Source organism: Chroicocephalus ridibundus, chromosome 4 (genome assembly GCF_963924245.1).
Source record: "Chroicocephalus ridibundus chromosome 4, bChrRid1.1, whole genome shotgun sequence".
Classification (NCBI taxonomy): Eukaryota; Metazoa; Chordata; class Aves; order Charadriiformes; family Laridae; genus Chroicocephalus; species Chroicocephalus ridibundus.
The window spans coordinates 1726044-1750079 of record NC_086287.1 but is presented as its reverse complement, the minus strand read 5'-3'; the positions used below and the strand labels follow the sequence as shown (position 1 = coordinate 1750079).

At 64.3% G+C, this 24036-nt stretch overlaps 3 protein-coding genes across 11 annotated transcripts; 2 read left to right on the top strand and 1 right to left on the bottom strand.

Annotated features, from left to right (window-relative positions):
- Positions 1 to 70: 70 nt before the first annotated feature.
- Positions 71 to 14880, bottom strand: LOC134514955 (aldehyde dehydrogenase family 3 member B1-like). Of its 2 annotated transcripts, none has more exons than XM_063333409.1 (11): positions 14745 to 14880; positions 8777 to 8980; positions 8191 to 8353; positions 5548 to 5658; positions 5290 to 5410; positions 5061 to 5146; positions 4743 to 4824; positions 4027 to 4413; positions 3779 to 3945; positions 2544 to 2643; positions 71 to 902 (listed from the first exon to the last, which is right to left on the bottom strand). In XM_063333409.1, the coding sequence occupies exons 1-11, from the start codon at positions 14765 to 14767 to the stop codon at positions 709 to 711; spliced, it is 1638 nt and encodes a 545-aa protein (XP_063189479.1). In that variant the 5' UTR covers positions 14768 to 14880; the 3' UTR covers positions 71 to 708. The 2 variants fall into 2 exon arrangements, with proteins under 2 accessions (XP_063189479.1, XP_063189480.1); XM_063333410.1 differs by lacking the exon at positions 14745 to 14880 and adding an exon at positions 9793 to 9925.
- Positions 12128 to 17900, top strand: UNC93B1 (unc-93 homolog B1, TLR signaling regulator). 7 transcript variants are annotated; one of them, XM_063333404.1, is made up of 12 exons: positions 12128 to 12231; positions 14285 to 14376; positions 14470 to 14611; positions 14701 to 14854; positions 14928 to 15089; positions 15156 to 15285; positions 15371 to 15464; positions 15561 to 15685; positions 15754 to 15936; positions 16016 to 16289; positions 16533 to 16651; positions 16757 to 17896. In XM_063333404.1, exons 1-12 carry the CDS (start codon positions 12192 to 12194, stop codon positions 17021 to 17023), a joined length of 1782 nt encoding a protein of 593 aa, XP_063189474.1. In that variant the 5' UTR covers positions 12128 to 12191; the 3' UTR covers positions 17024 to 17896. The 7 variants fall into 7 exon arrangements, with proteins under 7 accessions (XP_063189474.1, XP_063189473.1, XP_063189471.1 ...); XM_063333403.1 differs by having other exon boundaries at positions 15371 to 15685; positions 16757 to 17897; XM_063333401.1 differs by having other exon boundaries at positions 14701 to 15089; positions 15561 to 15936; positions 16757 to 17898.
- A 236-nt stretch (positions 17901 to 18136) lies between these two features.
- On the top strand, positions 18137 to 23889 carry MAX (MYC associated factor X). 2 transcript variants are annotated; one of them, XM_063333456.1, is made up of 5 exons: positions 18137 to 18273; positions 18469 to 18495; positions 21690 to 21797; positions 22694 to 22823; positions 22952 to 23889. In XM_063333456.1, exons 1-5 carry the CDS (start codon positions 18238 to 18240, stop codon positions 23137 to 23139), a joined length of 489 nt encoding a protein of 162 aa, XP_063189526.1. In that variant the 5' UTR covers positions 18137 to 18237; the 3' UTR covers positions 23140 to 23889. The 2 variants fall into 2 exon arrangements, with proteins under 2 accessions (XP_063189526.1, XP_063189525.1); XM_063333455.1 differs by having other exon boundaries at positions 18223 to 18273; positions 22700 to 22823.
- Positions 23890 to 24036: the final 147 nt, after the last annotated feature.

Here is a 24036-nt window from a genome sequence, read left to right as displayed (position 1 = left end):
GCTGGCTCCGCTCCAGCCCAAACCACTCGGGATGCAAAACGCGTCCCCAAATCCAGCCCTGGAGCACACCACGCCGCCACCAGGCACGGGGTGACGGATGGGGACACAACCCCCAGCGGTGTGGCTGAGGATGGCGGTGGGATGGATGGGGACACTGGGGGGACCAGGAACCCACCGCCCAGGGCTCGGCGGACGGATTCCTGCCCAGCACCCCCCAAAATGGGACACGGAGGCGCGAGGTGAGGCCAGACAGGAGAGCTCAATGCAAAGTCTTTACTACAGGCAGGGTTACACGGAGGAAAAAACAACAGCCGGCACCGAGAGGAGGGAGAGCGGGGTTCATCCAGAAGGAAAAGTCCGTCTAACGGGCAATGGGGCTAACTGCTGGTCCTCAGCCTCCCGGGGACCGTTTCTCTGCTGGCAAGAGACGTACGGGGCGTGAAAAAGAACTTTTTGCCATTTCAGATGCGTCCTGTGTCCTGGCAAACGGTCTGGAGCCAGAGGGAGCTGGGGAGGAGCGAGGGTGCAGGAGGAGATGTCCGTCCCCGCCGTCCGACGTGCAGCGAGGCAAAGGACGTGGCAAAGGAACGGGGGACCGGCACCAAGGAGGGAGGAGGACACCGGCTTCTCGGAGAGGGTGGTTTGGCTCCGCGGGGGGTGGGAGCAGGAGTGTCCCCCCCCCAGTCCGTGAGCGGCGGGGGGCAGCCCTCAGAGCAGGGTGCACATGCCCTTGCGCTTGATCTCGAAGGTGGCCGTCAAGAGCCCCAGTTTCTGCTGGGTGTAGGGGGGGTAGCGCAGGGCGTTGAGGGCCTCCAGGCCCATGTTGCGGTGCAGGCAGCCGCGGTGGTGGCTGAAGGTGTCGAAGGTGAACTTGCCGTGGTATTTCCCCAAGCCGCTGTTTCCTGCAACACACAGCACAGGTCCGGACTTGCTCGGGACTCTGCTCCTGCCCACACCGAGCGTCCACGACAAGGGGAACTTTACAGGCTTTTCTCATGCAAATGCTCCCGCTGCCGGGCAAGGCAGACATGGTGGAGGAGCTCTCACCCTTCCCTCTGCCTTCTCCAGCTCTACGGCTACTCAATCCGGCAAATCCTTCTGCAGCTCACCACCCTTTGGAGGTGCAAAGCGCATCATTTTTACCAGCCTACATTTACCCGCGTAAGCTTTGCTGTGTCTACGAGGCTCGATTTCCCTCTACGACCTCTACGGTGCTCTCCCATATCCTTACCCGTGGTTAGGAGCTAGCAGTGTGGCCCCTGCGGAGCTTCCTCCTGGAGCTCTTAAAAACCGGAGCCACGTTGGCAGCACCGGTCCTCCCGATTCCTGCGGCTGGTTTAAGCTTGAGGTTGCACATGGCGGTTAATAGCCCAATGACTTCACATCCGAGCTATTGGGGAAGCTTTGGCGAAGGTTCATCTCACCCCGATGACTTCAGAGCCTTGACCTGACCGGGCTGTTATAAAATGGCTTCACCTGATAATTTGAGGCAGTTTGGCTGAATCATTTCCATGAAGATAAGTTACGGTACGGGAAACCACCAAAAATTGTCCCCTGAGCCACAGTCAGGTGAGGAATTAATTGCGCTTCGCTGTCGTGGTGCCCTATTATGTCTGAATCAGTTGCCAGCCCCGACAGAGATGCTGAGCGCGGGCAGCGTAAAACGGAGATATTTTCCCCAGAGAATATTCTGGGGAAGAGACCGGGAGCTTGGGAAAGCGTTCTGGGGAAACATCAGCAGAGGCTTCCCGGATTCCTCTGCTCTTCCCTGAACAATGCCACAAGCAGGGCTGGGCAGACCTCGCTTTGCACCTGAGAAAACAATTGTCGTTGCCCCCGGAGAGGAGAAACTCCGCCTCTTTGCTGAGGAGGATCTCCAAGCTACCACAAGCAGGTTCTCCAGACATTCATAAGCGTTTTTCTCCTACTATTTAGTCCTAAAAGGTAAAATGAAGGTACGAGGCTGCTCCTGAGGGGCGTTAAGGGCTCCTATCCAGCACCACGCTGTCGGAGGAGGAAGGTCACCTACCCAAGAAGCGCAACACCTCGGATGGGCTCCCGGATGAGGAGCAGAGTGGGGGATAGATCAAAGGGAGCAGCACTTGAGGAGATCCCAGGTAAGCCTGAGCAGGGCAGGAAAACCCAACCCCGGCACAAAATTCACTCAGGGCTCAGAATTCACACACTCTGCTTGGAAATACCCAGGCGGGACAAACTTCTCCACCTTTTCTATGAAGCATTTCCATGTCCCCAGGGAACCCTGTGCTTGGGATGGCGACCATGGAGAGAAGAAACCTCACAGCGCTCCACGCATGCTCAGCAGAAACAGGGCTGCAAAGCCCAAGAGCTCAGCCATGGTGCCGGGAAGCAAAGGGCTTCTGGTGGGATCCTACTGGTGCAGAAGGACTCCCCATGGACCACTGAGCCCTTGGGACCTGGGGACAAGGTTTGGGTGCCCCCATCTCTCCCGAGACCCTTCCTCCCCGTGGCCGGCACGGCTCAGGCACCATGGGGAGGATCGCGGTTGGGGGATTTGGACCTACCGATGCCACCGAAGGGCAGCGAGGTCAACGTCACGTGCATCAGGGTGTCGTTGCCGCAGAAGCCACCGCTGCTGGTCCGCTCCAGGACCTGGTTCACCACCTGGGGGAGGGAAGAAGAGAAGGTGGACGTGGGTCTCGCACCCCGGTTCCGTGGGCAGCGCTTGTCGAACATCACCCAGCTCATCCATCAGCCTGGTGGCCGGGCTCAAAAGACCCTTCCCAAGCCCGCCACGGGGTGTGGGTGAAGTGGGCACGAACCTCGCTGCCCCATTTCCCTCATCCCCCTTGCTGGTCCATGGGTTTTGAGAGAGATGCGCTGTTTAGCTTAAATAAGTAAGCTTTAATTAGGATAAATTATTTAGGGTTATAATATGGTGTGATCTGTGCTGTTTGCTGAGCTCTACTTAGCACGAGCAGCTGGATTTGCTGAAGCCGTTAGGCTGCAACAGACTTTATTTTCTTAGTAATTTCCCTAGCGGGTGGCACCGTGCCGTCTTTAAAGTACATGAAAAACGTGGATAACACCCTGATGTTTTGGTAGTGTTTTCCCTAAGTCTGGGATTTTTTCGTTCCCCGCGTTCTGCCAGCGAGCGCAGGCGCACAAAAAGCCTAAACCAGCAAATAAGGAGGCTCCCACCCTCAGAGAAGGCTGAAAATCAAGGAGATAAGAGCAGCCAATGGCCAGCTGGGCACAGAACGGGAATCCAAGAAGGTGTTAGAAGACCCCTGAGCCAAAAATCACCACCGGATGAAAAGACGCGTGAGGGGAGAGGGTGGAGATATAACTGCCCAGGGATTTCTTTGTTCGAGGTCCCTCCCTTCTCGGAGGCACCCGGCCCCGGCTGTCCCTGCTGCTGCGCAGGATCCCAGAATGGCAGGGGTTGGAAGGGACCTCTGGGGATCATCCAGCCCAACCCCCCTGTTAAAGCAAGGTCGCCCCGCACAGGAACGTGCCCAGGCGTGTTGTGAATATCTCCAGAGAAAGTTACATTTCAATTAAATTACTTATGTTTATAAAACCCGACACCTGAGACTCTGCTGCGGGAAACCTAGCGTCGAGCCTGAAGAAGGAGGAAGCTCCCAGAGTAAGTGTGACCACCGGCCCAGGGGGGTCACCCATTGCAAAGGGACCCCGGTCCTGGCGGTGACAGACTTGGGTGGTGTCTGTGCGACCCTTCGAGTGGTGTGTGAATGCCCCAGCAGCCGCTTGTCCTTTAACAAGGGACCGCACGCACCTTGCTGTCGCAGGAGAAGGCGTAGACAGCCAAGGGCCGCGGCCGCGCATTGATGAAGTCAATGGCTTCGTCCATGTTGGCCACAACAACGATGGGCAGGATGGGGCCGAAGATCTCCTCCTGCATGGCAGGATCAGAGGGCAGCACGTCCGCCAGCACCGTGGGAGCTGCGGAGAAGGGTTACGGCAAGGGATCAGCCCACACACACACACAGGTGGTCCCACAAGCCCCGCGTCCCGTCCCCTCACCGATGTAGCGCTCCTTCTCGTCCGTCTGTCCTCCGATGGCCACGCGCCCGCTGCACAGCAGCGCCCGGATGCGGCGGAACTGCTTGTCCCCCACGATGCGGCCGAAGTCGGGAGATTCCCGAGGGTTGGACCCAAAAAACTCGGTGATGGCCTCGCGCAGGGCGGGCATCAGCTTCTCCTGCATCTCCAGGCTGCACAGCACGTAGTCGGGCGCGATGCAGGTCTGCCCCGCGTTGAAGAAGCGGCCCCAGGCCACCCGCCGGGCCACGTTCTGCACGTCGCAGGTGTCGGACACGTAGCAGGGGTTCTTGCCCCCCAACTCCAGCGTCACCGGCGTCAGGTGCTTGGCAGCGGCTGTCATGATGATCCTCCCCACGGAGGGGCTGCCTGTGGGCAGGGAAGAGACGGATCAGGGTGAGGATCCCACCAGCTGCAGCACAGCTCTGGGACGTGGCGCTCTGGGGAGCCAGGGCCAGGGGAAACGCACCATGTCCCACCAGACACTCAAGACACGCCCACCCCAGATCTTCCAACGGATCCTGATACCGGGTCCCCAACACAGGCCACGCCATCTCAGGGGGCAGGGAAGGGGTCCTGCTTGCAGGCAGCTGCCACCGTCTCATGTTGGGTAACCCACGGCGGGGTCTCCGGTGGGAATCCCCCTTCCTCATTCCACAAACACCAGGCAGGGCTCTGCTCCGGACCACGGGACGTACCAGTGAAGAAGATGTAGTCGAACTTGTTCTCCAGCAGCCTGGTGGTCTCCTGCACGCCGGCGGTCACCACGGCAAAGCAGTCCTGCAACGGAAGAGGAAGAGTCCCCCGATGTCAGCATCTGCCAGGGACACTCTGTCCCCGTCCCCACCACGAGCATCCCAGCCTGCTGGCCATGGGGACACCGCCTGAGGGTGGAGGAAGGAGGTAGGGCAGCACCTGAAACCAGGGATGGTGCGGTGCTGGTGTGGGTAAGGTAGGGTTGGGAACAGCATGGCCATGGGGCAGGGACAGGGACAAGGACAGGGAGAGCTTCTTACGTTGTCCAGGTAGCAGGTCAGCATTTCGGCAACAAGTCTCTCAGTGTTCTTGGTCGTCTCCGACGGTTTGATGACGACACAGTTACCTGGTGGGAGATTGACAGGACATCAGAGCAGTGACACGGTGACAGCCAGCCCTTCTGGCACCCCAGCATGGGGACGAGGCCCCCGGCCAGACCCCCTCGCCGCTGGCTGGCACTACCAGGGCCGGGGGACAGGTTCGGCTCACCGGCAGCGATGGCGCCGATGAGGGGCACTAGGAAGAGGTGGAGGGGGTAGTTCCAGGGCGCGATGATGAGTACCACCCCGTACGGGTCCTTGCGGATGAAGGCCGAGTCCAGCTGCGTCACCTGCGAGAAAGGCCACGATCCCAGTGCTGTTCCCACCGCCCTGCGCCAGCCCAGCCCCGCAGCCCACCCTGCCCCCCGCCACCCGCACTCCCGCTCCCTCTGCCCTTCCCGGGTCAGCCCAGAGCTTCTGCCTTTACCAGATTCTTGTCCACATGCTCGTCCTTCATCCAGTGGGACAGGTTGTTCAGGGTGTCGTTGAGCTCGTTCTTGCAGAGGAGGATCTCGGTGAAGTACGCCTCAAAGGACGGCTGGGGACAGGAATCGCGTAAGCATCACCCCAGCACCCCCTCCCCATCTCCTCCCCTCCCGCAGGAGACATCTCCCCCCTCTCCATCCCATGAAGGGCTACTAAGTAGAAACTACGAAGCAGAAGTCGCTATCGCCTCCTGCAACCCCCAGGGTTCATCACAGTCCCTGAAATTTTATGGAAATAGGCATTTGGCCAGAGGAAAACCCCAATATTTAAGATCTTCACCATATTTAACAGCCTGCCGTGCTCAGCGCCCGTGAGCTGCTCACCTGGCAACAGAGCCCTGAGCCAAGGGGGGACCAAGCAATGTCACCCCACCTCCAGAAAAGCTGGTACCAGTGTCAGAGGCAGCTCCGCACCGCTGACCTGCAATGGGACCAGTGCTCTCGCGCTGGTGCGTTTGCGTCCCGACAGCTTGGGCACGTGAGCTGGAAGCAAAGCCCCGAGCTCTCTCCCACAGCGCATGCACGAAAGCTCAACTTAAGACCTCGCTTTGTTCAAAGAGAAATGGGAAGAAGAGCAACCGCTTCATTGAACACCTCGTGATGGAGCTCGGCTGAGGGCCACCAGGCTCCTGTCCCAGGCAGAAACCCCCGGAGCTCCTGGGGCTCCATCACTGAGCTGGCACAGGGCTGGGTGAGATGTCCCAGCCGGGGAATTAAACAAACCCAGCAGGTTTCTCCAAGATAGACCGTCCCAACAGGCAATGACTAAACGGACGGTGGCTCGGGAGCGGTGGCGGGACGTCAGAGCTGGGATCGCAGGGGCTGCCGAGGCATTTCCTGCGCACGGTGCGTCCTCTCCGTTTCCGTAACCACAGCCGCGAAGCACAGCTCAGGAGCCTTCTTGCAGGAGAAGTGTGAAGACACCAGAAGATACCTCAGCGGGCTCGGTAAAGCCCCTCCATCACCGCAAAGAGCGGGAGGAGCAAAGCTCCCGCGCTGTGAAGCCGCGTTTGCAAAGTGCGGTGGGTGCAGCTCGACATCCTCCACCGCAACACCCTTTGGATTCCTCCAACCCAAAAGCATCCCTGGGTAGGAGCCTTCCTCCACAGCTGGAGCAAAACACCACTTTGGGCTTGGAAAGTTTGGCTGCTGACTCCCAGATGGCAACCTCTCATGCTCCACCACCCCACCAAGCCCCACTCAAGAGACCTTCAGGTCTCCAACACCGCTCAAGAGCCTCCAGATATGCCGCCGCTCCTAGATGTGAGGGCTCAGCAGGCCCACGGGACACGCGGTGAAGCCACCGGGGCTGCTCTCAGCCCCAGCTGACAGTTGCATCATTGGGAGGATGAGGAAATTGCCGGTGAAGATGGGCCATTAAGGATTTTGATGGGGACACGGACTTTGTAAGGTGGGACATTAAGTCTGAGGTCATCCAAGTGCCAGCAATCATCAATGGAGAGAAACCGGCATCCCTGGAGGTGAGGTACCCACCTCAGATACGTAAGACCAGATGAATTGTCCATCTAACTATGAAGGCCCGACTGCATAACAAGCACATTACTAGACAACCGGCTCTAATTACAGACAATTAGGAGAGATGAAGGACGCACTTGGAGCCCTGATGCCTATCAAGCCCTGGCTGAAGGAGAAGGCCCTCCCCTCAAATAAACAAGGCAATTACAAGCCCGGGGAGATGTCGGGATGTTGAAACCTGTGTCCGAGGGCACGGCCGCTGCGCTGATACACCCACAGACACAAATCCTTTGGGTCTAAACGCTACCGCTACCAGATAAGAGCGGTTACACTGCGCCAGGGGAAGCCGTCCCTCCAAAAATGCCACATGACAAAGCGCGCAGTGGCCCGCTGGGCTTGCAGCACAACATCACGAAGGGACAAAGAGGGAGAAAAAGGTCCTGAAGCAACCAAGCAGAGAAGAGATGAGCTGAGGCTGCTAGACACAGCCATGGCGGGGATGGTCCCGCTTCCTCGAGAGACCATCCAGGACCTCCTGGGATGCTGCAACACCCAGAGCCACGTCCAGGTCCCCACCAGTGCCAGCAAAACCAGTCCCTGCGAGGCCGGTGAGCCGCCCCGGCCCTGAGCAGCCCTGGGAGGAATGTGCAAGACCAGCACGTTGCACAACGCCCGGTAATCCCAGGTGCGACCGGGCTGGCAAGGAGCACCCCAGGATCACCCTCTGCGGAGGTCACATGAAGCCACCAGGGACTCCATGCGTGGGGCGGACACGGTGGGTGAAGCTCCGTAATGCTGAGGTTCCCACCTCGCATCGGCCAACGGGGGCTTTGCCCAGTTTAAGTGCGCTGAGGACGGGGTCAGCAGCATCCAGTCTGCCCAGCATCGTGGTCCCTACATCTGCTGTGGCTCATCCCAGCTGTGGAGAGCTCTGCAGGGACCCAGCACCTATGGGTTCTCCACACCAGCCCTGGAGCACATCAAAGGGAGTGCAGGACCCCAACAAGAAGACCCCCAGAACCCCACACCTGCACCCAGGAGGAAGCAAGACCCAGACAAAGCGGGACGCAGAGCCCCGAAGATGTGGCCAGCACCCAGCCCCCTCTCACCTTGCCCATGTCCGAGCCAGTGGCCTCCAGGATCTCCTGCTTCTTCTCATCCAAGAAGCGTCCCAGGGCCTCCAGCTGGGCTACACGGTATTCCATGGGCCGTGTCTTCCCGGAGAGCCAGACTGCCCGCAGGTGGCTCACCAGCCCCGCGTAGGGGTTCCCGCTGCGGGGACGGGGATGTCAGAGGGATCCTGTTCCCCTCCCAGCCTCTCAGGCTCCCAGTGAGGACAGAGAGGAGCTCCACATCACCCCAGCTCCACTTCGCCCCAGCCCAGCATCAAACTGGAGCCCCACAATCCCTGGGGAGAGGGCAGGGAGCCTGGACACCTGGCTCTTCCCCTTGCTGCTGTGAGCAAGGGCTCCTTGTGTCCCCTACACGTCACCGTGCCCACCGTGTCTCCTCCCTTGGGCCATACTGGGGTGTGGTGGCCCGTGGACCCCAAACTTGTACCCCAGCGTCCCTCCTCAGCACCAACCCGGGGACCCCAGCACCCTGGCACCGCCTGAGCCCCCCCTGCCCAACTCACCCCAACCACCCCGTCTCCCCTCTGCCCCCCAGCGTGTGTCCCCAGCCCCTGACTCTCACCCTACGGCGCTGCAGATCACCGGCCCTTTCCCGATGCCTCCGCTGCTCCCGCTGCCTGCGCTGCACCCGGCAGCTTTCCCGGCATCGCCGCCCACTGGGCTGCACTTGCCGTAGCCCGGGGGCTGCTGCCCAGGGGGCTCGAGGGGCTGCTGCATGCCGAGCTGCGCGAAGGAGCTGCCGGTGTCCACGGAGAGCGTGGTGGCCCTGGGGAGAGACACGGGGTGCGTTATGCGGGAGCTGGAAGCACCGGAGATGCCGGCTCGATCCCAAGAGGAGTCACCCCGCAGTGAGACACCCGCACCCTGAGCCGGCCGGGGCTGCTTGAAGGGTGGCTTGGAGCTCAGGGCTGTGCTGGCCACGGGGTGACTCAGCCCGGCGCGGCTGCCGGAGGCCCCAGTGCAGCCGGCAGAGGATGCCTGGGATTCCCGGACCGTCCCCACGCTCCGGGATGGCCACCAGCCTCCGGCCATGGACATGCCTGGGCTGCCCTGCCAACGAGGGGTCACCCTGCGGGGACCTCAGGGACCCCAGTGTGGGGCAGCATCCCGGGTTGACCCCTGGGGACCCCCAGGGACCCCGGTGTGGGGCAGCATCTCAGGCTGACCCCTGGGGATGCCCAGGGACCCCGGTGTGGGGCAGCATCTCAGGCTGACCCCTGGGGTCCCCATGGACTCTGTGGGGCAGGATGCCGAGCTGACCCCTGGGGATCCCCATGGACCCTGGTGTGGGGCAGCACCGGTACTGCCGCAGCCCAGCCCACCTTTGGGCGCAGCATTGTTCCACCAGCACACAAAGACATCCCCGGAGCTGGGGGGCAGAGCCGCAGCCCCACATCTGCCCCCCCCCCCCCCGCCCCTCTCCATGCCCAATGCACCCACCCTTCCTGGAGGGAACCCACCCAGCGGGGTGGCCAGTGCCCCACAGCTTCCACCAGCATAGGGCCGGTGAAGCCCAGCCATGGGGTCAGCCGAGTGCCGCGCATGGGGGTCCGGTCCCTGGGGCCCCGGGGTGCCTACCTGGGGGGCTGAGCGGTAGCCAGAGGAGCGCGAGGTCGGGCTGGCACTGCCGAGGCTCAGGGTGCCCCTCCTAAATGCTGTGGGGCTGGTGGCCGGGCCCCATGGCCAGGGGCGGGCAGGACTGTGCCCCGCCTCCGTGGGGCTGGCAGTGGGGAGACAGCACCCCGCCTCCATGGGGCTGGCAGTGGGGACAAGGCATGGGATGGGATGGGATGGGACCTCCCCCATGGGACATGGCACTGGGGAACTCCCATGGCCACAAAACCACTACCATGAACCCTGACCCACAGGAACCCCACAGAGACCTCTCACCCTGTTCCCTGGGGCCACCCTGACCCATGGGAACCCCACAGACACCCACCATCCCAACACCCAGGGCCACCCTGCCCCATGGGGACCCCACAGACACCCATCATCCCAACACCCAGGGTCACCCTGCCCCATGGGAACCCCATAGAAACCCATCATCCTGCCTCCCAGGGCCACCCTGCCCCATGAAGACCCCACAGACACCCATCATCCCGACACCCAGGGTCACCCTGCCCCATGGGAACCCCATAGAAACCCATCATCCTGCCCCCAGGGCCACCCTGACCCATGAAGACCCCACAGACACCCATCATCCCAACACCCAGGGCCACCCTGCTCCATGGGAACCCCATAGAAACCCATCATCCTGCCCCCAGGGACACTCTGACCCATGGGGACCCCACAGACACCCATCATCCCGACACCCAGGGTCACCCTGCCCCATGGGAACCCCATAGAAACCCATCATCCTGCCTCCCAGGGCCACCCTGACCCATGAAGACCCCACAGACACCCATCATCCCAACACCCAGGGCCACCCTGCCGCATGGGGACCCCATGGAAACCCTTCATCCTGCCCCCAGGGCCACCCTGACCCATGAAGACCCCATAGAAACCCACCATCGTGCCCCCCAGTGCCACCCTGACCCATGAAGACCCTAGAGACACCCTCAACCTGCTCCCTAGGGCCACCCTGACCCACGGGGACCCTATAGACACCCCTCATCCTGCTCTTCAGGGCCACCTTGACCCATGGGGATCCCACAGACACCCCTCATCTTGTTCTCTGGGACCACCCTGACCCATGGGGACTCCACAGAAACCCATCATCCTGCTCCCCAGGGACACCCTGACCCATGGGGACCCCACAGACACCCCTGATGGACCCCACGGGTCCCCTGCCTGTCCACAGGGCTGCCCAGTCCCACCCCAGTGCTGGCTGGCTGACCTCCCAGTTCACCCCGTGCCCAGCCCTGCCCTCCAGCACCGGTTCCCCCCGCCTGGCACTGCAGCCCTCGCCTCCCCTCCACCGACGCCAGCTCCCCGCACACCCGCCCCTAATTACCCCGCTTCGTAAACAGGAAGGGCAGCAGCCCTGCCCCACACACCCCGGGCTCAGCCCCCACGGCCACGCTCCCCGGCGACCCACAGCAGCCCCCCAGGCAAGGGGGAATGGTTCCCCCCCCCTCCCCGGGAGCACCCTGAATTGGCACCGTGAGCTTGGCCGTGATGCCTGGGGCAGCGCCAGGAGCCAGCCCAGGCTTGGAGGGGGACACAGCTGTCCCCAAGCAGCCCCTGCCTCCACAGAGGATGCCACATGGGACATCAGTACTCGGAGCGGGCTCATGGTGGGTACCGGGGTCCCTCACCCCAATTTGGGACGTGCCTGGGGGAGGAGATGCTCCGCACAACCCCTGGGGATGGGGAGAAGCAGGGGAATGGCTTTCCATCGCGTCACCCGAGGTGGCTGCAGGCCTGGAGGCTTTTGCACGGCGCTGGGGACCCAAATCGACCCCAGGGAGGGGACACACTGGTGCGGGGGGGTCGCACCCACCCCGCCTCGCTGCCCACCATCACTCAGGTTCGGGGCCGTGGACCCACACCCCTGGGAAGGGCCCCTTCCCCGCCCCGGCACCCCGGGGTGGCTCCTCTTGCCCTTGCTCCCTGGCATCCCGCACCACTGCCATGGCCCTTCCCGGGGCTGTCCCCTGCCACGTCCCCCACGCTGGTCCCACGGCCTCAGCACCCTCCCCGTGTGGTGCTGGCTCTTCCTCCCCCTGCATCTCAAGAATCCCCCGCTACCGGCTGGGCCGGATCCTGCCCCGGCTCCCCGTGACGGAGATTTCACCCTCCCTCCCCACCCTGCCCCGCGGCACCGGCACGGCACAGCTGTGGGCACCCCGCCATCGCCACGTGCCTGGGGTTTTTGGGTGACGCGGGGAGATGCGCATGCACCATCACCCCCCCCAAACCAGCCCCGCATCCCCAAAGCGGGGTGTCCCCCCCACCCGGGCACCCTGCCGCAACAGCCGGGGCGGGAAGGGGAAGCGAGAGCGGCAGGGCACGGGGAAGGGCGGGCAGCCGGCGCCATGGGCCACCCCGAGCAGGCAGCACCCACGGCAGGGCCTGGTGGGGTGCTGGGGGGGGGGCAGGGGTGCTGGGGAACAGGGTGGGGGCTGTGTGGGTTGGGGTGGGTGCTGTGCAGGGGCGGGGTCAGAGTGCTGTGAAGTTTGAGTGGGATGGATGCCATGCAGGGGGGGTCATGGTGCTGTGCGAGGGATGCAATGGGTGCTGTGCAGGGGGGGTCAGGGTAATTGGGGGGGGTCATGGTGCTGGGGGGGGATGCAATGGGTGCTGTGAAGTTTGGGTGGCATGGGTGCTGTTGGGGGGGGGCAGGGTAAGTGGGGGGGCTCATGGTGCTGTGCAGGGGGGGTCAGGGTAATTGGGGGGGGTCACGGTGCTGGGGGGGGATGCAATGGGTGCTGTGAAGTTTGGGTGGCATGGGTGCTGTTGAGGGGGGGGCAGGGTAAGTGGGGGGGCTCATGGTGCTGTGCGAGGGATGCAATGGGTGCTGTGCAGGGGGGGTCAGGGTAATTGGGGGGCTCATGGTGGGGGGGGGGGATGCAATGGGTGCTGTGCAGGGGGGGTCAGGGTAATTGGGGGGGATGCAATGGGTGCTGTGCAGGGCGGGATGTAATATGGGTGCTGTGCGGGGGGGCCAGGATAATTGGGAGGGGTGTCATGGTGCTGTGGGAGGGATGCAATGGGTGCTGTGCAGGGGGGGTCAGTGTGCTGTGAAGTTTGGGTGGGATGGGTGCTGTGCAGGGGGGGTCATAGAGCTGGGCAGGGCGAGATGCAATGGGTGCTGTGAAGTTTGGGTGGGATGGGTGCTGTGCGGGGGGGGTCAGGGGGCTGTGCAGAGGGGTCATGGTGCTGGGGGGGGAACGTGTGCAATGGGTGCTGGGGGGGTCTGTGCAGGGGGGGTCAGGGTGCTGTGAAGGTTGGGTGGGATGGGTGCTGTGCGGGGGGGGGGGGTCAGAGCATTGGGGGTGGGATGTGCATAATGGGTGCTGTGGGGGGGGTGGTAGGGTGGTGTGAAGCTTGGGTGGGATGGGTACTGTGCGGGGGGGGCATGGCGCTTGGGGGGGATCAGGGTGCCGTGGGGAGGGGATATGTGCAATGGGTGCTGGGGGGGTGTGCGCAGGGGGGGTCAGGGTGCTGGGGGGGGGGAATGTGTGCGATGGGTGCTGTGCAGGGCAGTCAGAGTGCTGGGGGGGGGCTGTGCAATGGGTGCTGTGCAGAGGGTGTCGGGGTGCTGGGGGGTGGAATGTGTGCAATGGGTGCTGTGCGGGGGGGGGTGCGCAATGGGTGCTATGGGGGGGTCAGGGTGCTGCACAGGTTGGGGTGCAGCGGGTGCTGTTCGGAAGGGGGGGTGTCAGGGTGCTGGGGACAAGTGCAGGTGCGGGACACGGGGGGTGCGGGGTCCCGGGGTGGGGGGGTGAGGTGCGGGAGCGTCCCCTTTAAACGCCCCCGTCCCGCCCCCCCCTCCCTTCGAAAGAGGAAGCGGAGCCCGCCCCGCCCCGGGCCGCTCTCACGGCACCGGTACCGGGGAGCGCCGGGCTGGGGGGGCCAAGCACACGGGTGCACAGTGCTGGGTGCAGGGGCTGGGGGTGCAGGACACGGGGGTGCTGGGCACAGGGGTGTAAAGCACATGGGTGCAGGGCTGGGGGTGCTGGGTGGAGGGGTGCAAGGGCTGGGGGTGCAGGACACAGGGGCACAGGTCTGAGGGTGCAGGACAGGGGTGTGGGGTCTGGGGGTGCTGGGCACAGGGGTGTAAAGCACTTGGGTGCAGGATCTGAGGGTGCTGGGTGGAGGGGTGCAGGTCCAGGAAGTACAGGACGTGGGTGCAGGGGCTGGGGATGAAGGGTACAAGGGTGCAAAGCACATGGGTGCAGGGTCCGGGGGTGCTGGGTGCAGGGGTGCAAGGGCTGGGGGGTGCAGGGCACGGGTTCAGGGTCTGGGGGTGCTGGGCACACGGACACAGAGCACATGGGGGCAAGGCCTGGGGGTGCTGGGTGCAGGGGTGCAGCTCTGGGGGTACAAAACAGGGGTGCAGGGCTCAGGGGTGCCAACAGGGCCTCCCCACCCCACCCCTGACACCATCCAGCTCCCTCCCCGACAGAGGTAGCGATGGAGAAAGACCCCAGCTGCTACCAGGATGCGGCCAAGACGGTGGCGAGTGATGGGCTGGGCGCCGAGGGGATGGAGACGCAGGTGAGGCCAGGGGGACATGCATGGGGTGGGGGGGGGGGGGGGCAGGCTTGCAGTGGCCGTCCCCGGGGCTCTGACGGCCGGGGTCACCCGCAGCTGGACGACTTTGTGGGTGCTCCCCCCGACTACAACGAGGAGGAGGAGGAGCAGAAGTATTTCCGCCGCAAGCGCCTCGGCGTGGTGAAGAACGTGCTGGCCGCCAGCCTGGCCGGCATGCTCACCTACGGCGTCTACCTGGGTACGACCCTGTCCCTCCCCTGGGACCCCCTGCCGGGGTCGGGGGGCGGCTCAGGATGGGGGGTGACAGCCGCTGGACCACCCCCCCAGGCCTGTTGCAGATGCAGCTGATCCTACACTACGACGAGACCTACCGGGAGGTGAAGTACAGCAACATTCAGCTGGAGGACATCGACCGCAAGGTGCTGATGGGCATCAACGTCACCCCCGTCGCGGCGCTGCTCTACACGCCCGTCCTCATCAGGTATGGCGCTGCCTGCGCTCCCCGCCGCCATGCCGGCATGGGCACCCACGCTTCCCCTTCCTCGCCCTGGCAGGTTTTTCGGCACCAAGTGGGCCATGTTCCTGGCGGTGGGGATCTACGCCCTCTTCGTCTCCAGCAACTACTGGGAGCGCTATTACACGCTGGTGCCCTCCGCCGTGGCCATCGGGGTGGCCATCGTGCCCCTCTGGGCTTCCATGGGCAACTACATCACACGGTAGGCAGCGGGGGGAGCGGATGGGGGGACCCAGGGGGGTGCCAGCTGACCCGCCGTGCCACGCAGAATGGCCCAGAAGTACTACGAGTACGTCAACTACAAGGAGGAGCACGTGCAGGAGCAGCAGCGGGCACCACGGGGTGCCTGCAACGCCTACATCGTCGTCTTCCAGACTATCTTCTACACCTGCTTCCACGTGAGCACCGGTGGGACGCGTGGCACGGGCAGGGGGACACGCTGAGCTGCCGGTGCTGAGCGTCCCCCCACTCTACGTCTTGCAGTTGAGCTTCGTCTGCGCTCAGATGCCCATGCTCTTCTTCCTCAACAACTACCTCTACCAGCTCAACCACACGCTCTCCGGGGTCAAGCATTGCGGTGAGCGCGCGGCCGCGGGACGGCAGCGTGGCGCGGTGGCACGGGGACCTCCCCAGTTGGGGCTGAGCCTGTGGCCACGTGTCCTCCCCCCGGCAGGGACCCTGAGTCACGGCACGCTGCCCGGCTTCAACACCACGGTGCTGCAGAGCCTGCCCCGCAGCGTCAACCTCATCATCGTGGAAAGTGCCCTGATGGCGGCCGCCTTCCTCGCCATGCTGATGGTGAGTGCCAGGGAGGGCAGGGGACAGGCTGGGACGCCGGCAGTGGCTCACCCACGGCCGCACGGCAGGTCCTGGTGCTCTGCGGCTCGGCATATCGGCCCACGGAGGAGATCGACCTGCGTAGCATCGGCTGGGGAAACATCTTCCAGCTGCCCTTCAAGCACATGCGGGACTATCGCCTGCGCCATCTTTTTCCCTTGTTCATCTACAGCGGCTTTGAGGTGCTCTTTGTCTGCACCGGCTTCTCCCTGGTAGGGCCCGGGGACAGGGCGGGGGGTGACGGAGTGGGGAAAGCCCAGCCAGGTGACGCTGAGCCTGTCCTCACTGCAGAACTACGGCGTGTGTGCCCTGGGGCTAGAGAAACTGGCGTACCTCCTCACGGCCTACGGCCTCTCCGCCTCGGCCTTTTCCAGCCTGGCTCTCTGCATGCTGCGCCTGCGGCGGCAGGTCCCGCTGCTGGCCGGAGCCATCGTCCACGCCGCTCTCCTGGTGACTCTCTTCTGCTGGGCACCCGAGCCCCGCTACCTGCTCCAAGCGCCTCTGCTCTACTCCATAGCCGTGCTCTGGGGCATGGGGAGTGCCCTCAACAAAACCGGCATTAGCAGTGAGTACTGGGAAGGGCCCCGACGCAGCCTCTCTCGTCCCCTGGCAAGGCCAGGTTGCCCCCAGCTCCCCAACGCATCCTCTCCTCGTGTCCCCCGGCACCCCAACCTGGTGGTCCCCGGCTCCTTGGACCCACTGACAAGGAGCAGGACAGACCCGCCACGGCTGGGTCCTGCTAACTGTGCCTCGAGAGGGGACACCAGCACGGGAGGGGGATGCTGACAGCCGGTCTCCTCCGGTGCAGTCCTCCTGGGCATGCTGTATGAGGACAAGGAGCGCCAAGACTTCGTCTTCACCATCTACCACTGGTGGCAGGCCCTGGCGATCTTCACCGTCTACCTGTGGTCGGGGCTGCCCATGAAGGTAAGCGTGGCCGGGTGGGCAGCCATCCCTGCAGTGTCCCCCAGCCCCTGGGGGCTCAGGGCGGGTGGCAGCGCCGCGCCAACCGCCGGCTCTGCCTTCCTGCAGGCCAAGCTCTCCATCATGCTGCTGACGCTGGTGGTGGCGACGGGGGCCTACCTCTGGATGGAACGCAAGCTGGCGCAGCACGTGACATACCGCCTGCCCCGCATTCCCCGCCCGCGCCACAGGATGCACGGCTACCGTTATATGGAGGAGGACGACTCGGATGAGACCGGCTCGGAGGGTGACGGCGGCAATAACAATGACGAGGCACGGGTGGACTCTACCAGCGGGGATGACCTGCCAAGAGATGATGAGGACCAGCTGGGTTAGAGACAGCCTGTCCTGCCCCACCGCCGTGGTGGCCCCCTCCCTGCTCTCTGAACTTGAGGGGGGGGTCCACAGCCCTCCCTGGAGCTGCCAAAACCCCCCAAGGAGGCCCAAACTTCCAGGGGCCACCTTCAGGCCAGGCTTGCAGGCCCGCAGACCCCCAGGTAAACCCACAGATGCCCTAGCTAGGCCTGCGGCCCCTCAGGGTAGGCCCATAGCCCCCCCAGGTAAGCCCGCAGACCCCCCAGCCAGGCCTGCAGACCCACAGCCCCTCAGGACAAGCTCACAGACTCTCTAGGCAGACCCACAGCCCCCCCCAGGCCCACAGCCTCTCAGGACAGGTCCACAGACGCCCTAGCCACGACTGCACCCCCAGGCAGACCCATAACCCCTGAGGACAGGCCCACAGCCCCCCCAGGCCTGGACCACAGCCCCTCAGCGTAGGCCTGCAGACCCGCAGGCCAGCCTTGCAGGCCACCTGGCCAGGCTGACAGACCACTCAGGGCGGGCCCACTGACCCCACAGGCAGGACCACAACCCCTCAGGACAGGCCTGCAGACCCCCAGGCAGACCCACAGCCCCCCGAGGCAGGCCCATAGCCCCCCAGGGCAGGCCCACAGACCTTGCAACCAGGTTGACAGCCCCCCCAGGCAGGCTCACATCCCCTCAGGGCAGGCCTGTAGAACCCCCAGGCAGGACCACAGACCCCCTAGCCAGGCTGACAGCCCCCCCTCCCCCCGGGCAGGCCCACAGCCCCCCGGGCAGGCCTATACCCCCCTAGGCCAGGCCCACACCCCCTCAGGCCACCCCTGCATCCCACCCACCCCCTGAGGTACCCCCCCCGCCAAAGCCAGCCCGACCCCTCTTTTGCTCCCGCATGTCTCAATAAAAGCTCTCCGCACCCAGTGCCGCCCTACTCCGCCTTCGCGTCGTCGCGGCCTCGCCGCCCTCCATGAGGGGACACCGGCGCCCACCCCGCGGGGGCTGGGGACTACAACTCCCGGCGCGCACCGCGCGCCCCGCGCGCGGTGCGCGCCGGGAGTTGTAGTCCCCAGCCCCCGCGGGGGCGGGCGCTGCGCCGCCACCCGCCGCGGACTACATTACCCATAATCCCCGCCGAGCGGCCCGCGCGGTCACGTGGTGGTGCGGCGGCGGCGCATGCGCGCTGCGGGCTGTTGTTGTGGCGGCGCGGCCCGCGGCTCACCCGGCCGGGAGCGATGAGCGACAACGATGACATCGAGGTGGAGAGCGACGTGAGTCGGTCCCCCCGTCCCCGGGACACCCCCCGTCCCCGTCCCCCCCCCCCCTCGCCGCCATGAGGCCTCCAGGGAAAGGGGGCAGCGGGGGTGGGCGGTGGGGGTAATGTTTGGTTTCTTTCTCTCTCTTCTTCCTCCCCGCCATCACTCTTCCTCTTCCTCCTCCTCCCTGCCGGCCCTGTCTCCCCTCAGGAGGAGCAGCCGAGGTTTCAGTCCGCGGTACGTCGTTGTGGCCTCCGGGACCGGGAGCACGTGGGGGAGAAAGGGGCGGGGGGGGAGGGCAGTGCGCCTGCGCGGGGGGGGAGTGAGTTTGGGGGGCTCTGTGGGGCTGGGGGTCTTGGGGGGGGGGACACGCCTGTGGGGCTGGGTTTTGTGGGGCACGCACACCTGTGGGGACACGTCTCTTGGGGGGTCATGTCTCCTGGGGGGCCGTGTCTCTTGGGGGGGGGTGTGACTTTGGGGGGCTCTGTGGGGCTGAGGGTCTTGGGGACACACACACAACGCCTGTGGGGCTGGGTTTTGTGGGGCACACACATACACACACACACCTGTGGGGACATGTCTCTTGGGGGGTTGTGTCTCTTGGGGGGTTGTGTCTCTTGGGGGGTTGTGTCTCTTGGTGGGGGGTGTGACTTTGGGGGTCTCTGTGGGGCGGAGAGTCTTGGGGACACACACACAACGCCTGTGGGGCCGGGTTTTGTGGGGCGCACACATACACACACATGCCCGGGGGGACACGTCTCTTGGGGGGACACGTCTCTTGGGGGGGTGACTCTGGGGGGCTCTGTGGGGCTGAGGGTCCTGGGGCAGGGGGGGAGACACCTGTGGGGCTGGGTTTTGTGGGTCACACACATATAAACACACCTGTGGGGACACGTCTCTTTGGGGGACATGTCTCTTGGGGGGCCGTGTCTCTTGTGGGGGGGTGACTTTGGGGGTCTCTGTGGGGCTGAGGGTCTTGGGGGGACACACACAACGCCTGTGGGGCCGGGTTTTGTGGGGCACACACATACACACACCTGTGGGGACATGTCTCTTGGGGGGTCGTGTCTCTTGGTGAGGGGTTGACTTTGGGGGGCTCTGTGGGGCTGAGGGTCTTGGGGGGACACACACAACGCCTGTGGGGCTGGGTTTTGTGGGGCGCACACATACACACACACGCCTGGGGGGACACATCTCTTGGGGGGACATGTCTCTTTGGGGGGGTGACTCTGGGGGGCTCTGTGGGGCTGAGGGTCTTGGGGGGGGGGACACCTGTGGGGCTGGGCTTTGTGGGGCACGCACACCTGTGGGGACGCGTCTCTTGGGGGCTCATGTCTCTTGGGGAGGGGGTGACTTTGGGGGTCTGTGTGGGGCTGAGGGTCTTGGGGACACACACACAACGCCTGTGGGGCTGGGTTTTGTGGGGCACACGTACACACACACGCCTGGGGGGACACGTCTCTCCGGGGGTCGTGTCTCTTGAGGGGGATGACTTTGGGGGGGTTCTGTGGGGCTGAGCGTCTTGCGGGGGGGGGGGGGGGCAGGGGACACCTGTGGGGCTGGGTTTTGTGGGACACACACACACCTGTGGGGACACATCTCTCGGGGTCCGTGTCTCTTGTGGGGGGTGACTCTGGGGGGCTGTGTGGGGCTGAAGGACTGGGGGGGTGGGGACATCTGTGGGGCTGGGTTTTGTGGGGCGCACACATATATACACACCTGTGGGGACACGTCTCTCGGGGGGTCGTGTGTGTTGGGGGGTGTGACTTTGGGGGTCTCTGTGGGGCTGAGGGTTGGGGGGGGGGGGGAAGACGACACAACACCTGGGGGGCTGTGTCTCTTAGAGGGGGGGGGACTTTGGGGGGCTCTGTGGGGCTGAAGGTCTTGGGAGGGGACACACCTGTGGGGACACGTCTCCTGGGGGGCTGTGTCTCTTGGTGGCGGGGTGGGGGGGGACTTTAGCAGTCTCTGTGGGTCTGGGGGGGACACACCTGTGGGGCTGGGTTTTGTGGGTCACGCACATACACGCACACCTTTGGGGTCACATCTCTTGGGGGGTGGTGACTTTTGGGGGGCCCTGTAGATCTGGGGCTCTTGGGGGGGGGGGGCGGGTAGAGGGAGGAAACTGTGGGGCTGGGTTTTGGGGAGGACACACACCCCGTGGGGGTTGGGGGCTTTTTGGGGGGGGGGTTGACTTTAGGGGGACACCTGTGGGGCTGAGCTTCCGGGGGGTGGGGGGAGCAAATCTGTGGGGCTGGATTTTGGAGGATACACAGACCTGTGGGGCCATGTCTCTTGCCGGGGGGGGGGGGGGGGGACAGACAGGGTTTGACTTCAGTGGGGCTCTGTGGGGCTGAGACTCTTGGAGGAGTGGAGGTGGGGGCCGGGACTCTGGGGCTGGGTTTTGGGGACACACAAAGATGTGGGGCCATGTCTCTTGGTGGGGGGGTGGGGCTGACTTTAGGGGGACACCTGTGGGGCTGAGGCTCTTGGCGGGGGGGGGGGGGGAGGAAATCTGTGGGGCTGGATTTTGGGGGACACGCAGACCTGTGGGGCCACGTCTCTTGGTGGGGGGAGTGACTTTAGGGGGGGCCCTGTGGGGCTGAGCCTCTTTGGGGGGGGGGAGGAAATCTGCGGGGCTGGATTTTGGGGGATAACACAGACCTGTGGGGCCACGTCTCTTGGGGGGCAGGGGTTGACTTTAGGGGGGGCGCTGTGGGGCTGAGCTTCCTGGGGGGAGAACGTGCAGGGCTGAATTTTGGGGGACACACAGACCTGTGGGGCCACGTCTCTTGGTGGGGGGAGTGACTTTAGGGGGGCCCTGTGGGGCTGAGCCTCTTTGGGGGGGGTGGAATCTGCAGGGATGGATTTTGGGGGATAACACAGACCTGTGGGGCCACATCTCTTGGGGGGGGGGGGGGCAGGGGTTGACTTTAGGGGGGGCGCTGTGGGGCTGAGGGTTGACTTTAGGGGGACACCTGCGGGACTGAGCCTCTTGGGGGGGGGGTGGAATCTGTGGGGCTGGATTTTGGGGGATAACATAGACCTGTGGGGCCACGTCTCTTGGCGGGGGGTGACTTTAGGGGGGCCCTGTGGGGCTGAGGCTCTTGGGGCAGTGAGGGGGGGGGGGGGGAACTGGGGCTGGGTTTTAGGGGGACACACGCAGCTGGGGGGGGGGGGAGGTGTGACTTTGGGGGTGTTGGGGGGGGGGCGCAGCGTGAGAAGGGGCTCTGGGTTTCCCCCATCCCACGCCGCCTCCGGGCGCCGCCTCCGGCCTTGCCAGCGCGGGGGTTTTGGGGTAAAAAATCATCTAAAACGTCAATGAGGCTTTTCGTGGTGATTTGCGGGGACCCCCCCCCCACACGCACCCCCCCCGGTGCCATCCAGCCCCTCCACCTCCCCCTTTTCCCCCCCCCCCGCCCCTTCTCCAGGCCGACAAACGGGCTCATCACAACGCGCTGGAGCGCAAGCGCAGGGACCACATCAAGGACAGTTTCCACAGCCTGCGGGACTCCGTCCCCTCTCTCCAGGGAGAGAAGGTGAGTTTTATGGAGCAAAACCACGCCGGGGCGGGGGAAAACGCCAATTTAAATCCGGATACCTCGTGAACCGGGAAGCCGGGGCGGGAGGAATCTCCGAAGCGGCGTCGCGGGCACGATCCGTGTTCGAGTCCTCGCTGACCGGAGGGAGAGCGTCTGAACTCCTGCGTTTCACCTGGGTGTCAGGGACGGAGGCGGGCCGTTCCTCTTCCACCGCGCTTCCTTCTTTCCCACAGCCGGGGCGGGAATCTCGGGAGCGTTCCGTAACGTGCCTCTGATTCCATCCCCGCCTTATCTCGGCGGGGACGTTCCGCTTGTCCGGCGCAGGAGACTAAACACGGATTAGCGCGTTATCTGTGTTTTTTCTGAGGCTCCAGGTGCAAACGGCTCCAGCGGCCGTGTTTACAACCCTCCTCGCCCGTCTCCCGGTCCTTTCCCACACCCCAGACCCTCAGTTGGTATTTTTTTTTTTTTTTTTTTTCGGGAAGGGGGTAGCGGAGAAGAATTCCACCTCCTACGCATCTTCCCAGCTCCGTCCCGCATCTTCCCAGCTCCGTCCCGCGGCGCTTTGCCTGGGGGCTCGCAGCCCCCTTGGTTGTGACGGTGGCTTCTCGTTTCGGGGCGATGCCATCCTTGGGGGGGGACACCATCAACGGGGGGCGAGAAATGACCCTTCCCGGTGCCAGCCCCCGCCCCGGGGGGGGGGGGGGGGGTGTTTCCCACCGGGGGCAAGAGCTGAGCTTCGGTTCGCCCGGTGCCACCGGCGCGGCACGACGACGGCAAAAATCCTTTTTGCGGGTGGGACGGGGCGGACGAAACCCCCGTCGGTGAACTTCACACCCCCTTCCCCCCCCAGGACTAGGTCTTTATCTCGCCTCTGTCTTTTCCCACTATTGCAACAGGCATCCCGGGCCCAAATCCTGGATAAAGCCACAGAGTACATCCAGTACATGCGCCGGAAAAACCACACGCACCAGCAGGACATCGACGACCTCAAGAGGCAGAACGCCCTCCTGGAGCAGCAAGGTGAGGTGGGGGAGGGCGGGGGGGGGGGGGGGTGACACGTCTCGGACCCCCCCCCGCCCCGGGGAGGTGGTGGTGGTGGTGGGTGACGGGACGGTGCGGGGTGTGACACGGTGGCCTTGCCCCGGCAGTGCGCGCGCTGGAAAAGGCCCGCTCCAGCGCCCAGCTTCAAGCCAACTACCCCGCGACGGACAACAGCCTCTACACCAACCCCAAAGGCAGCGCCATCTCCGCCTTCGACGGCGGCTCCGACTCCAGCTCCGATTCGGAACCCGAGGAGCCGCAGAGCAGGAAGAAGCTGCGCGTGGAGGCCAGTTAGGCCCCCCCAGGGCCCCCCCCGCGGAAGGACTCTCTCCCTTCTCTCCTAGAGGCTTTGGGACTGCAGCTTCCCAGCCCCTTTCCCCGCTCTAATCGCAACGGCCCCCAGGGGGGGGGGAAGCCGGCCAGGCAGGGCCTCGCAGCGCCCCACAGACTTGGAGGGGGGCGGTGGGGGGGGAGCCGGGGGCCACCAGGAGATGCCCCCCCCCCCATAACCCCCCCCCCCACCCCGCAACTAGCAAGCCCCTCTCCCCCTTCTGATTTTATACGAGCATTTCTATTTATACCCAGGGACCACGGCAGTCCTGAGCTGAAGGGGGGAGGCTGCGCAGGAGCCGGGCAGCCCCCCCACCCCACCCCCCCCCCCCCCCCCCGCCCCTTCCTTTTTGTGTCCCCCACCCCTCAAAAAAAAGGCCAGGCCCCAGACAGAGCTGTGCCTGCCCCCCCACCCCCCCCGGCAAGCGCTGGGGGGGTCTCGCTATTTATTTTCTGCGTGTGCAATTCCACCTTGCCCCCAGCGCCTGCCAGAGCTGGGGTGGGGGGGGGGTGGGGGGGGCAGCACCCGCATCCCCTCCCTCCAGAGGGAGAGGGGCCGGGCTGGGTGTCCTGCCCCCCACCCTCCTCCTCCTCCTCCTCCTCCATCCCTTGCCTCCCCCCCCCCCGGCCCTTCCCCACCTCCGTGGCATTTTTCTGATCTCTAGTGGCCCGTCCCTGCCCCGTAGGTGACACCCCCCCACCCCCCCGGCCCCCCCTCTTTTGATGCCGTTCATTCCATGAATCTAAGGTATGTTGTACATACTTCCCAGAGTTGTCTTGCAAGTTAAGGCTTCCCTTTACTATAAGACTATAAATAATAAAAAAAAAAAAAAAACGAAAAAAAAAAACCAAAAAACACCAA